This window comes from Buteo buteo, chromosome 26 (assembly GCF_964188355.1).
Source record: "Buteo buteo chromosome 26, bButBut1.hap1.1, whole genome shotgun sequence".
NCBI lineage: Eukaryota > Metazoa > Chordata > Aves > Accipitriformes > Accipitridae > Buteo > Buteo buteo.
Window position 1 is genome coordinate 10,090,291 of NC_134196.1, and position 13,672 is coordinate 10,103,962.

The window sequence follows — 13,672 nt, forward strand, 5'->3', positions numbered from 1 at the left end:
CAGTCTGACAAGAAACCTTAGAGCTGTAGGCACAGAAGATAGAATAAACAGTTGAGCAAAACAGTGAATCAACAAGAAAACGTGGCATGCCTTAGCAGATTATGGGAATTTCATTTACTGTTAACATCTGGTAATCGGTACTGAAACACCAGGAGAGTAACAATACAGCTTGATAAACCCATGCATCTCCTGATGAGCGGAAGTTTTCTTTCAGGTTGATTCTCAGGTTTCTTCTTATGTATGTGAAATATGTAAAATTCCGGTGTATCTTGCTTTCCTCCCAGCCTTCCTTGGCTACTCCCATTTTCTCTTTCAGGATTAAATCTAATGTTTTTTTCTGTGGCTATTATTTAAAAGAAAATCTGACTGGTAAATACCTAAAGTGAAACATTTATCAATGCCAAAAGTAATCAGATCAGAAAGTCTTTATAAAAATGTGGTGTGGTAACTAGACACAGAAAAATAACCATTATGTCATTCTGTTATCTTATGCTCCCACCAAAATATCAGGTCATCACAGAAGAGCACTTTTGCAGGACTGGGTCACTGACAATCGTTTCTTAAAGGAGGAGCAGTCAACACAAAATACTCTGCTGTTGTGTGTTTTATATGAAATGTGTGTTTGATCTGTGGAACACCATGTTGTCTTTGAAAGTAGTTCAGTTTCTGCTCCAGTAGTTTAAAACTTTTAAACTTACTATAAAATTATCTTGGGCACAGAGCATCCTGGACATTTAAAGACCACTTGTGACTTACAGGCAAAAAAAATGGCAGTGGCAGAACACTGACCCATTTCTGATGAGGTCTGGATGCCCCCCAGTTACTTTAGAGATATAGTTTCACTTTATGCGAGGTAGGATGGTTCAACAAGCCTAGTCAGTATATTGAAATTATTTCCTTTAATAATTTCCATTTTCATGCCTTAGCAGTCTGAGCGCCTGGAATCCCAGAGCTGCTAATATGCAATGTGTTATTATCTGGTCATTTCCTCAAGCTGCCTACCTGCGCTTTTCGTTATTAACCCTGATATATGTCTTTGCAAATATTAGGGAACCGGAAGAAGGCTGGTGGGTGGTGAAAGCTGGGTCTGGTGATACTGGGCTCATTACTTTACTGTGATGCAGTGTGTGACAGCAGGAGGTCGGCTGGAACCCTTAGCTGTCCTCTTCAGATATCCTAGTACAGTGGTGTACTCCATTTTAAAGGGCTGTACTAAATGTAACAATCTGGGTATTAGCTAGACTCAGGTGAAACTTCTCATTAATTCTTTTATTAAAATTATTAATTTAGGATTTTAATGTAGGAGTCATTTAAAGTCCTGGTTTCACTGTGTTTCAAGAATCTCAAATTTGTTCAGCTTGCAATATAATGCTGTTCCTCCACCTCCCAGACACAGCCTCTGAAAGCAGTGTTCCATTGTTTCCTGCCTGATGAATCTCATTCCTGTAAAAATACAGGTTCACCAGGCCAAGCTCTGTTGGTTGGTACCAAGGGCAGCCCCAGAGTTCAAATCCTGCCTTGTGTTACTCTTTCTTTTCACTGGGAGCTGCATATTTGTTACAGGAGGAGAAATACAATTCCAATCAGTCTCTCATCTCCACAGAGTGAGCCCAGCTTTTGAAGTTTTTAAATTACAAGATGCAACTTTGGGGGAAAAAAAAAAATCAGGAAGACTTACTGCTATAATTCAGAGCACAGAAGTGTGATTAAGGCTCAGTAGGAAGCCTGACATCTGAAGTCCCCTACTGTCACATTTACCCATGCAAACAGAGGTGTTGGTCAGGATTAAGCAAAAGTGGTTATGTTGGACTTACTAATAAGGCAATTGGTAAACAAAAGGGCAATAGGACAACTCATATGAGTAAAGTGAGAAAGATTTATCAGCTCAGATTTGTAACTCAGGTCATAAAAGCAGTATAGTTGTATTAGCATGATACCCTGCTAGACTGGCTAGGAAGTAAAGTTCTCCATAGGCTAATCTGATACCTAATTATACCTTGTTCTGGTATTCCAGATAGCTTATTGAGAATTACTGCACTATTAATTTAGCAGTAGCACTCATGCTGTAGCAAATACGGAATTGTGCAAATTGACCAAATTCATTCAAATTTTCACATTCCTATGCATGGATTGGTTTGTACCTTTTCATTAAAATTTGCATTCCTGGATGCTAATTGTAAAGTTTCAGCATTTTATCTTTTTTTAGATACTGGGATGGATTATTATGCCAGCTGAACCAGTCCCGCTTACCTGAAATCTGGGGCTATGTAGCATTTGCAAGAATCTTTTGTTGTTCCTTTCCATCCCTTTTCCATTACCATGGTCCCAGCAATGAAAAGCCACATAAAATAATGATAACAATTTCCACTAAATGAGTACCTCCATCACTGTTTGGAAAGGGCATTACTTAGATTCAAAGATGACGGTATGGCAAAGTAGTAATGTTTTCATGTTTTACACAGTTTTGCTTTCCCTCTCCTAGTTACAAGTACTGCATCTATAATGACGAGTTGAGAGAAGGATTTTTAATGTATGTAAATTAGGGCAGAAAAAAAAACATTTCAAACGATGGGCTGCCTGCTTTTTGTCTTGCCACCATGCTGCATTAGGCATTGAGAAAGTTCAGCAGAAAAGCTTAAGTTAGCAGTAAACAGAGAAAATATTTTTTTATATAAAATTACCCTACTGTGTTAAAATATGTGCTATTTTTTAGGGTGAATGTAACCAGAAATTATGCAAATTTTGAAAAACAATGAAGTTTCATTTACCACTTTGCCATAAGTGATTGAAGCATTACTCTGTTGCTCGCAAGCCCTGGACGGCATGAATGAGAACTTTTGGAATGATTACCTTGTCACTCAGCAGATGGCCTTCATTAATGGCAATTATACGAATTTACCAAGCTGCCCAAGCATTATCTGAGAGAAGGCATTATTAAGTCTCTGTGCAATTACTAAGTCCCTACGACTTCCATGACTTCACTGCAGGAGATTCAAAACAGCTGCTGTTGTCACTTTTTTTTTAGCTGCCTAGAGCTAAATACATCGATTTCGCAGATGTAGTACCCCAGAATCTGGGGCCAGACCCTATCACTGGTCTTTAATCAGTGTTTCTCCCATTGCTTTTGATTAAAGATCAATTTTCAGAGTTGGCTGATGGCTATGGATCTACTCACATTTGTGCTCTGCTTGCGTAATTATGCCTTTCACAAAAGATAAATATTTTAGTGCTGCAAAAGTCCTGCAATGTATAAAATCTGAGCAATGACATATCTTGTTCATGTTACAGTTTATCTGGATAGCTGTACCATATTTACTAAAACTCGCTGATGAGTGGTGCTCAGGTGATGTTCTTAGTTCTGCACATGGCTGCAGTTGTGTGTGCTGCAGGTGACTCCAGTGGAACATGGGTGGTGCATCTCAGCATCTTTTTTGTTTTCCTCACATTATCATTTTAGTTTATTGTTGCAGTATCATATTTGATTACATAAAACTCTTAGGAATAAACAGAATAGCTTCTGCTGCAGTTCATCTCAAGCCTGCTTCTTCCTCTTGAGAGAAATCGGCAGCAAGGTGAACTACCGAGGAATATTTACGCTGACAGGTTGGAAGCCGCTGCACCACTGTTCTGCCTTGGTGGAGCCTCAGTATCCCCCTGCTTCTGCTTAACTGATGTCACTGATGAGACTCCTGAGAAATGCTCCTCAATCTCCGTTTTCTAATTGTGCCTTCAGAAAAGAAAAGAAATTGTAAAACTGTTATAAAACTCCATTTTAGCTACATTTTTTTTGGTATTTAAGACAAGAAACATCAGCAGTTTCCCTCCTTCTCCCTGCCTTCTCAGCATGATAGGGACACTTGAGATGAACTTGCATGACAGGCTCAGGTTATGTCGTGTTTCATCTAGGTGCTAGTTTTGGCAAGGTTTTGCCAAATCTGTTGAAGTTTGGAATCTGGCTATTGCATACGGCAGCCCCAACAGCACATACAGACTTACTGATAAAGTGGAGGAAATTAGTGTTTATTAATGCTTGGCATATATTTGAACTCAAAAGTAACTGGCAGTGAGGTCTAAGAGAGAGTTTTAAATTACAAGCTATGAATTCCAAGTAGTCTTACGGGAATTAAGTAATCACACAGGTTGCTATTTCTTTTGATCCCAGTATATTGCGGTAGAAGCAGCAAAAGAGACAGAATTTTGCTAAGGTTTAGTGATTGCAAAGCATACAATTTCTGAGACGCCTATAACATTGTCTTCAAAGATGCCAGGTCATAGCTGCCATTGACTTAGGGCAGAGCATAGAACAGTGTGTAAGGGACATGAGATAAACTAAATGACCCAATCAAATTTTTATTGTCCCTCATATAGGTAATTTTTATTTGCAAATAAAAGTCCATTTTTCATTATTCGTAAGAGGGTGCCAAGTAACTTCCTATTGACTTTACAGTGTCAGAGTGATGTTTCCAGACAGAATCGACGTTGGAAGAAGAGGGGGCACACAGGGGTCTTGTGTATCCTAACAGCAACACCAGGAGTGTTTCAACTGACTCATCCAATATGTGCAGAGGGTGTGACAGCATGCGTTTCCTGCTACATCTGCTATGTTCTTCTGCTCGCGCAGAAGGGAGGAAAGAGATTCTGGCCCCAGCCTGTAACCCCTGTTGGGTTGTTTCTTGGACAGGCGCAGCCTCGTATGGCAAGAACTCAGGGACCAAAACTTAGTTCAGCTTTCAGACAGCAACACGGATACTGTCAGAGCCGAGTGAGCACCACTCTTTTCCACACAAAAAAATGAAAAAATGCCAGAGCAAGGTATATTTTGGCATTTTAACTGGACCTTCCATAAAGTATTCCACCCTAAGTTAAAATACTATACCCTTACGATGATCATACTTCATTTATATTTTAACAATGTTTCAGGCCTGTGCTGTTTTTTTCTACTGCCTAAGGACAGCTTAATAATGCATCAAGATTCGGATCATTTTTTTCACTTTGGTAAAACTGACCTAATTTCCTCCACAACCCCCTCCCCCCAAAGAAGGAAACTTTTAAATAAAATACGCTCGATGAAAATGTAAAAGCCAACAGTCATAATATTTCTTCCACATCTTCTGAAATTAAAACTGTCTCATCTCAGGTTGTTAAATGAGACTGAGTTTCATTTACAGGTTTGAGCTTTTTAATAGGTTACCATCCCTACTGCATGTGGCAACATCCATGCAGTGTTACTTCAGGGAAAGGGATTGTTACGACAATTGTAAAAATTATACAGATGTATGGTTTTGAAAATAGACACCAACAGTTTTCCTGATGCAAACACGTAACTGCTCACAGGCTAATGAAAGCTTATCATGTAAAAATAGTCAGAATGCTATCAACCTTGAATGACCACATTCTGTCAGATATAAATAGCTCATTAATATAGACTAGTTGTTACAAAGCAGCTTTTTCTACAAGTAGTCCAAATTCAGTAGCTGCAGGAAATAACTTATGAAATACAGACTATTCGGTACTCCAGTAAGCCCTATAATATATCACATGCCTTCCTCTCAAAGGTACTTTTCAACCACGTCAGCCTCACCATACTCACAGGCATCTATCGACTTGTCCTTTTGACATTGACAGAAGACGACCTTTTGTCAGCTTGCTCTCAGAGACAGAATGAAGATATACAGTATACACTGTGAACACAGGTGTGACACTGCCTAATTCTGCTTCTGCCAGGATTAATCAAGCCCATAACAAAATAGGCCTTTGTGATTCATTTGCTCAAACAATCTCATTTAAGAAGAATCTAAGTTTATTGTAACCTTGAAGTTGTAGTGTGTGTAGGTGGCATCCATGGTGTTCTTCCACAGCCAGTGGTTTTCTGAGGTTGTCAATGTCCTCCGCAAGGACTGCGATTTAGAAAGACAGTCTTGTCAGGTTCTCTTCAGTCATGCAGAATAGTCCCTTCCCCATTTTCTTAATTAACTACCAAAGATAAAAGTAGCTATTAATGAAAAAACAATATGAACAAAAAAATTTTTGAGTCAACTCGATGGATGTGAAAGAAAAGCAGCCTGCTTTCAACTGCCTCTTGGAACTACTGTCTTCTGGGCTGTGATGTGTGGCCGTGTTTAGTACAGAATCTTAGCTAGAGGCTGTAGCTGTGGTGGAGAAAATATGCTTTTATGATGTATCCATGCTTTCCTGAGCATGCTTATCACATGAGATAATTTACAAAAGCAGAACACAGGCACAAAACCAGAAATTCTACTTGATATTCAAGAGATGAAAAACTAAATATAAACACACCATCATTAGAGATTTTGCATTTTCATTCAGCTATCATGGGTTTATGGCTGAATGGAAGTGCTCCACTACATTGGTTTTGAGCTTGAGTTACGTTACAAAGATAAAAAGTCATTATGAAAATGAAGAGCGGTCTGGTAAGCTGCGTACTTCCGTGCTACTTACATACACTTTTGGTTGTGTTTGACTTGTTTTCCTTCTTTTATGTGCTCATCTGTTCAGGCGTCATCTTAAATGGACAATTAGATGGGTTTGCAGAGTTTTTTGTAGAAAACCAAATGCTATTTGAAATCTCGACAAATCTATCATAAAGGGCATAGATATCCAAAATGAGACAAAGACCTACAAATACTTCCAGTGGAGAAGAAGGAAAGATTACCAAAAGAGATGAAAAAGGCCCAATTACATCCAACAGTTATAACTTGAAATTGGACAAATTTAGCTTGTAACTAACTCATTTTTAATGGAAATGCTGTTAACCGGTTGACCAATTTCCTAAACAAGCTGGAGGCTTGAAATTCACAGACCTTTCTAAAGACTTTGTAGTTCAAGCAAAAATTATGATTGGTGCAGAAATTACCAGATGAGGTTTCATGGTTTATGGTGTACAAGAGGTTAAGGGTGACCAGAGTCCCTCCTGATCTTTGCAGCATTTAACATGTCCTTGCCCACTGATGTGATAGAAGTATGATCTGAATTTAGTGCTGAAGTACAGCTCTGGGGTAGTCTGTCCAGGCATACAAACCAATGCATCCCCCTCCACAGACATAAATTTATTGGATTAAGAATAGAAAATACAGGCAAGAGGTTGTAGGGAAGGAAAAAATGCCAAACAGCGTGTGAAGAGGTAAAAATGATGAAAACAAAGTAGAGCGGGGAAAAAAAGACACAGGTGGTTTGTGCTGCAGGTGCAAGTTTGCCCTCAGAAGCAAGGCGTTCACAGGCACCACAGTGGGGGTCAGCGGCTCTCCAGTGCACCTTTGCACTGTAACTTCTCCCTGACACAAAAGCAGGCGTCCTCCTGCCCCAAGGACTGGACCACACACCCCAAATGAGATGATATATGGGTCTCACCTCTTAGGTCACGAGGAGGTTGAAGGTTTGAGAACCAGCTGCAGATTTGGGGAACAGGGGAGGAGAGAGGCCAGCAGCTATGCTGCATAAAGCACATACAACATGCAAACAGACATGAGTGCTTCTCACCGTGGTAAAAGACTGATTGAGACATTCCTTTCTACTTGACAACTTAGAAGGGAGAAATACTTACTTCATCCTTTCCAACATATGAAGGCAATTAGAAAGACAGTGATTCAGCATAGTTGATGGTGGAAGCATCATGCTGAAGTGTAAGTAAATAATAATTTCCCTTTTATAACTTAGCCTCAGTTCTGCAAGGATGCACACATGTATACTGTTCCATTGACAAGACTACATAAATGCAATGAAATCAATTGTCTTCCTTGCACTGGTTTTTCTCACACCAAGTCTCCCCTCCATACTGTCTGTCAGGCTCCTGTCTTCCATTCCTTGAAGGACTTCTTCCAAAAATAGATATACAGTTCTCTTCTTCATTGAAGCATTAAAAAATAGCAGCCAAACTAAACACAGATAATGCCAATATATGTGTTAAACATCGGTAATTGATCTCTTTGCAGGTTGCTGCTTCATTCCACCTTTTAACCTGCTTACCTATGGCACGCACTTAGGTTGTGACTTCTTGAAGGAAGAGTTTTACGTCCTTTTATATTTTATCACACTGCAGGCACTGTGGAAACACAACTGATTACTACTTCTTATATATGTTATCTCATGTGCTAAGAAACCCCCAACATTTTCAAAAAGGTTACTCCTTCACTTACAAATCTCAGAAAAGTTTGTCTGGGCCTGCTGCTTCACAGGTCTAAATTGCAATGTACTCTGTCTTGGGTTTTGTCTGTGGGGTTTTTTTGAACACTTGTTCATTGTTGCAAAATGATTTCTGCCTCACGCCTCTTCCCTTCTGATATTTAGACTGAGTTGTCCTAACATCTATTGAGCGTCATTATTGTAGGTACAGTTGCACTTAGAATTACATAATATTTCATCAGGGTAGGAAGCACTGAATACCTCTTACAGAATTTAATGGAACAAAATCTGTTTAATTAAATTGTAACTTCAAGAATTCAGCGGAAGAGATGCTGCATCATTCAGGTTGTAAACAGAATGCTGCTTCTAGTCACCTTTATAAAACAGGCTGCTAAGTGCACTGTTATTCCTGGGCCTCCTCCTAAAGCTTCGCATTGACTTAAATAGGCCAGCCCAGTACATGCTGCTTTGTTACGAGTCCATATGGAGTAATTTTTATTAAGAAGCTAGCTCTTAAAGTACCTGTAAGGGAGTGCCCCTTCCCATGCTTCAGTAATGCTAAACCAGCTGCTTTACCTCCCAGCTGTATGCGTGGGGACGAGGAGCATCGTCATAACAATTATACCTGCTGTATCTGACTCACTACAGCTCCTGCTGGGAGAAGTAATAAAATGTACATTTCTGTGTGCCAGCAAGAGCTGCCACAGTACACGGAGGATTCACTTCTAAGTTCAGATTTTCTAGTTGTAATTTTCCTTCCTCACTCTTTTTGTATTTTTTGAGTACTGTGGGAGAATAACTTTAGATTATGGTGTCTGAGGAGACTACCTGCAGAAGCTGAAAAAGTCTGAGATCTATATTCATGCTTTCAGGAGTATTTCTTGATCAGAGTATTGTATTCTCCGCACCACAGGAAAGAGAAAACAAAGCTGAGTACATCTAGCTCTACAGCACAAGTGAGAGCTGTGAGAACAAACCCCTGTCTGCAGCAAGCTTTTAACCGATGAATGTTCAGTGTACAGACACTGACAGCCTTGGTAGAAATCGCTGTGGGGGAAAATTATCTAAAACATTACCGTTTACCTTACGGCTGCAGCTTTGTGTCTTGAAACATTGACATTTCACCTGTAATTTAATCTCTATTATTAATGAATTGTGGAAACTCTTTTCCCTAGGCACTAGACCATCAGAGTGTGTATGGAGTCTGTCAGCAAATAATGTTACTGAACACCCATGTAGTCTTTCAGACACTCTAAAAAGAAATAGCTGTACATACAAAAATAGATATGCAGCTCTTTTTCAAATTAGTAACATGTAGTAGCCGCCCAGATACTGTCCTGGGCAACCGGCTCTAGGTGGCTTTGCTTGAGCAAGGGGGTTGGAGAAGATGCCCTCCAGAGGTCCGTCCCAACCTCAACCAGTCTGCAATTCTGTGATATGTTAATTGTCTTTCTTCAACTCATTTGTATTACACAGTGATGTCTTTTGAAATTATTCATCTGTCATGGTCAACAAAGGTCACTGTTTTAAAAGACTTCTTTAGTAAATATCCTAAAAGAGCTTTTCAAATACTTATAATTAAATTTTGCACCTTTGTCTTCTTCTGTACTGAGTGATATTTTGTCCAAAAAAGGAAATTTACAGAAGGTCTTACAAGGATATCTTAAGGTTGACATTGTTAGATTCAGGAGAATTGCTATATGTTAAAAATTTAATCAGATGTACAAATAATAGTAGGCACTGAAAGGAAAGATTTTATAAAACCATTTCAATTATTTGTCATGTACAATGGATTGACTAGGAAGCTATATTCCACTCTTGGAGGATTTAAATGCTACCTTATTTAGTTTGAGAACAAAGAGATTTTCAGTTTATCTGTTCTGTGTGCATAGAAGAGGCAGCAGAATGGATTCATTGTGCACAAATCATGGCTAAGGTGGTGCTGAGAACAGCATAGATAAAGGGGTTAGTGTGGCTACAGGCAAACAACGATTATTTATGGACTTCAGTGTGCTTTTTGTGCATTGCTAGAATGAGCAATGATTAGATCTGAACCCTACAAAGAGTTTAAGGGACTTGGTGGAACAGGTGCAGTTGATCTGTGTTTGGTTGTTAAACTGACGTAAGAAAGTTATGTAGGTGTATGATTTATCCTTCTTAAACTCAAATTATATTAAACGTTATGTAACAGTCAAATAGGAGAATTAGATTTACAAATGCCTCAAGCAGATACTCGACTGGTCACATCTGTTGCTTATAGAGAGTGAGATTTGACGTGCAAGACTTCTTTTCCTAAGAACTGTGCTATACCTACTATGATCGCTGATAACTCTTTGCAGAGCACAATTTTAAATCTGTTATCACTGGAAGCTTACAAATGAACCCAAGGATTATATGACATTATTGGTCATATTTTTCACAAGTTTTTGAGTCAGTTGATTCTTTTTCTAACATATAGTTTAAGCACACACTAGTGAGTTTGTTGTTTCACCAGTATACTAACTAGTTACCAGGATATTGGATATTAGGAAGCTTGCCAGCTAGATACTGGTAGGATGCATACAATATGGAATTATATGAAATCAAACCTAGCAAATAATCACATGAATGTATCATTATCAGCTCACTTTTGTGATATTCTGCCTTAGTCATGAATATTTTAAAGAACTTCTTCGTAACTGTTCCTACCTCTGAAATACTGTGACCTTTTTTCAAAACAATTTAATGTCATAATAGTTCAGCAATCAAATATATGCTTCTAGACATTATGGCTAGCCACAGCATTTATAGCTGTGCAAGCAAAAACAATATGTACAATCTGCTCTCATGCTATAAGATGAAGGTGAACCTGCAGATATCAAGAAAATCCAGCATTATCAGTGTGGTTCAATACAGAATGGTTTTTGAAGTAACAAGTATTTAATGATTCATTACTGCGATTACACAGTATTCTTGCATAATGTAGTAGTTGTTGTTATAAGAATACTTCCTACGACATAATACAATAAATATTGAACTGATCGGTGTAGGATAATGCTGAGTATGTAGACTCAACCCATTTTTATGATGGCATCACTGAGTACCTAGACAGAACAAGCCAGAGATCCTTTAGAGGCTATAGAAGAGCTTTCTTTTTACATATTTTTAAAATTAAGGGCAAAATCCTGGCCTCTACTGAGGTCAATGTCAATTTTACCAATGGAAGCAAGATTTCATTTCAAATGGAAAAAGCAGAAAACTTTTCAGTGTGTTCCCCTTGTCTCAGTTTTCTTCACTGTCCCAAGTTTTTCTGAATTAAGTCCTAGAATGACTTATGTGCTGACAGTAGTCAAGACAAATAATCTTTTTGCTGTACTTTGAAAGTGTTTAGCATATTTTAGATCTCTAAAATGGATTGCATTTGTTATCTCCTTTCCTTTCTTGCCTTTCCCTTGTGTATGATATCCCTCAAAAAAAGTTTGGGGATCAGTCATCCCAAACATTTTACTACTTGAGAGTGATTACCACTGTGTCTGTCCACTGAGATCAGAAGTGAGCCACACATCTTAATTCCATTTAGATGTTTGTAGCATTATGTTCATCAGTGTGTAAGTTTTATAATAACAGGCTTAGTGGGGAGAGATACATTATTATGATACTGCATAACAAGTTATCAGGACAGGAGGATGGGGAAGTTTTACCTATCAATGGGACAAGCCGATGTTTATAGAATCGTAGAATCATTTAGGTTGGAAAAGACCTTTAAGATCATCAAGTGTAAGTGCGAACCTAACACTGCCAAGTCCACCACTAAACTGTGTCCCTAAGTGCCACATCTACATGTCTTTTAAATATCTCCAGAGAGAAGTCAATTAAGTACAGGATCTGACACCTTCTCTGCCAAAGTAGCATTTACATTACCAAAGGGGGAATTTTTGGCACTCCTGCTAAAGTAGCACCAAATCAGTGAAAGGTAAATATATTTTTGAAAGTACGATTGAATCTGCACTCCTCGAGGACCCTAAGAGATTGCTGTAAAACCTAACATACTTTACCAGCAAAGGTTCTCTCTGAGGAGTGCAGCCTGAGACATAAAGCACATGTAAAGAAGACATAAAGCACATGTAAAGACAAAATTCCTGATGAAGTAGGTCAAGAAAATGCCCGGAGTAAATCAGTGGCACAGAGGAACATTTTTTTAGGTTTGGTGGTTTTATAAGAAAATTAAATCAAATGTTTTGTTTGTTTGCATTCACCTTTGTCTTTCAAAAAAAATTTCCATATGCTGTATATAAATATTTTTATATTTTAAGTTTGCTTTCAAAATGACTGGCTCATATCATGGCATTTTTTGATATTTTTCATCTAAGAATGTGACAAATCTAGAGAACAAAGGCAGTGTGAGAGAGCCTTTTCCTTTCTCCTTACTGAAAATGTTTAAAAGGGAGAGTTAAGGACCAGAGAAAGTGGGCCAAGAGTGTATACCAGAAAAAAACAATAGACAGAAGGCTGTACATATGTACATGTACATATGTGAATGTATAATTCCTTTCTAAAGGATAACTTACCCATTGTCCATGTCTGACCTACCAGACTGCCAGCCCTTTTCGCCATTCCTAGCTACGGTTGATGGAAACCAGTACTGTGGCCTTTCTGCAAAATTTAATTTTCACTTTCACTCTTCAGCAGTTGTATGCTGAACAACTTACCTATTTTTTTAACATCAGTCTCCTAAATCTTTAGTTCTTAGGAAAGTTCAGAGAACAAAGAAGCCATTGTTGGAAGCTAAGACACCACTTAAATCAGTTCACATCATTTGCATTCAAATCAGTTGCCTGGAGACACCAATTTTTGATAACATAGAACCTAACTGTCCTGGTTTGGGGAAGTGACGTGCTAGAGATGGGAAGGGAGTCATGTTGGAAGATGTACAGTTAAGTTTGCAAAGTGTCATGAGAAACACAGATTGAAGTTCTCTGTAAACCTAAGCATGCACAACTTTAGCAGACACTTGACTATGTGATAGTATGAATACAGCATTAATGAAACATAGCCTTATGAGGGAAAGGGACAGTCCTGTCTGGGTTAGTATATAGTCCTTGTTTTGCTTCGATAATTAATTTCATTTTATTTTCATGAACGTTTTAGGTGTATCAATACATGCATGAAACCATAACTGTTAATGGCTGCCCCGAATTCCGAGCCAGGGCCACTGCAAAGGTAGGATACGTGCAACTGTTGAAATACATGTTACCAAAGTGACCTAGTAATTGACTGTGCGCGTGTGTGTTTCAGGTATTCGTGTGTACACTGTAAGAAAATTTAGACATCAGTGGCAGCCCAGAGTCTAGAACCAGTGCTACTTCCCAGGTAACAATCATAATGGAAAATTTCAACCTTTATGCTGCTTCTGTAGCTTAAGAAAAGAGAATGATTTTATGGAATTTGATGCTTTTTGAAAAGTTGCTTTGCAAAAGCAAATCTACTGGTTCATTCTGTAGAAGTCTGCCTGCGACAACCAATATTTTAATGGACTGTTTTCCCATACAGCTTA

The 13,672-nt window shown here is 38.5% G+C and overlaps 1 protein-coding gene across 3 annotated transcripts in view; it reads left to right on the forward strand.

Annotated features, from left to right (window-relative positions):
* LIN7A (lin-7 homolog A, crumbs cell polarity complex component) overlaps nucleotides 1–13,672 on the forward strand; it is a 98,182-nt gene that overhangs the window by 71,479 nt on the left and 13,031 nt on the right. For all 3 annotated transcript variants that reach the window (XM_075057989.1, XM_075057988.1, XM_075057991.1), the window contains exon 3: nucleotides 13,267–13,338. In XM_075057989.1, coding sequence (XP_074914090.1) covers nucleotides 13,267–13,338 — 72 coding nt within the window. The remainder of the gene's footprint in view (nucleotides 1–13,266; nucleotides 13,339–13,672) is intronic.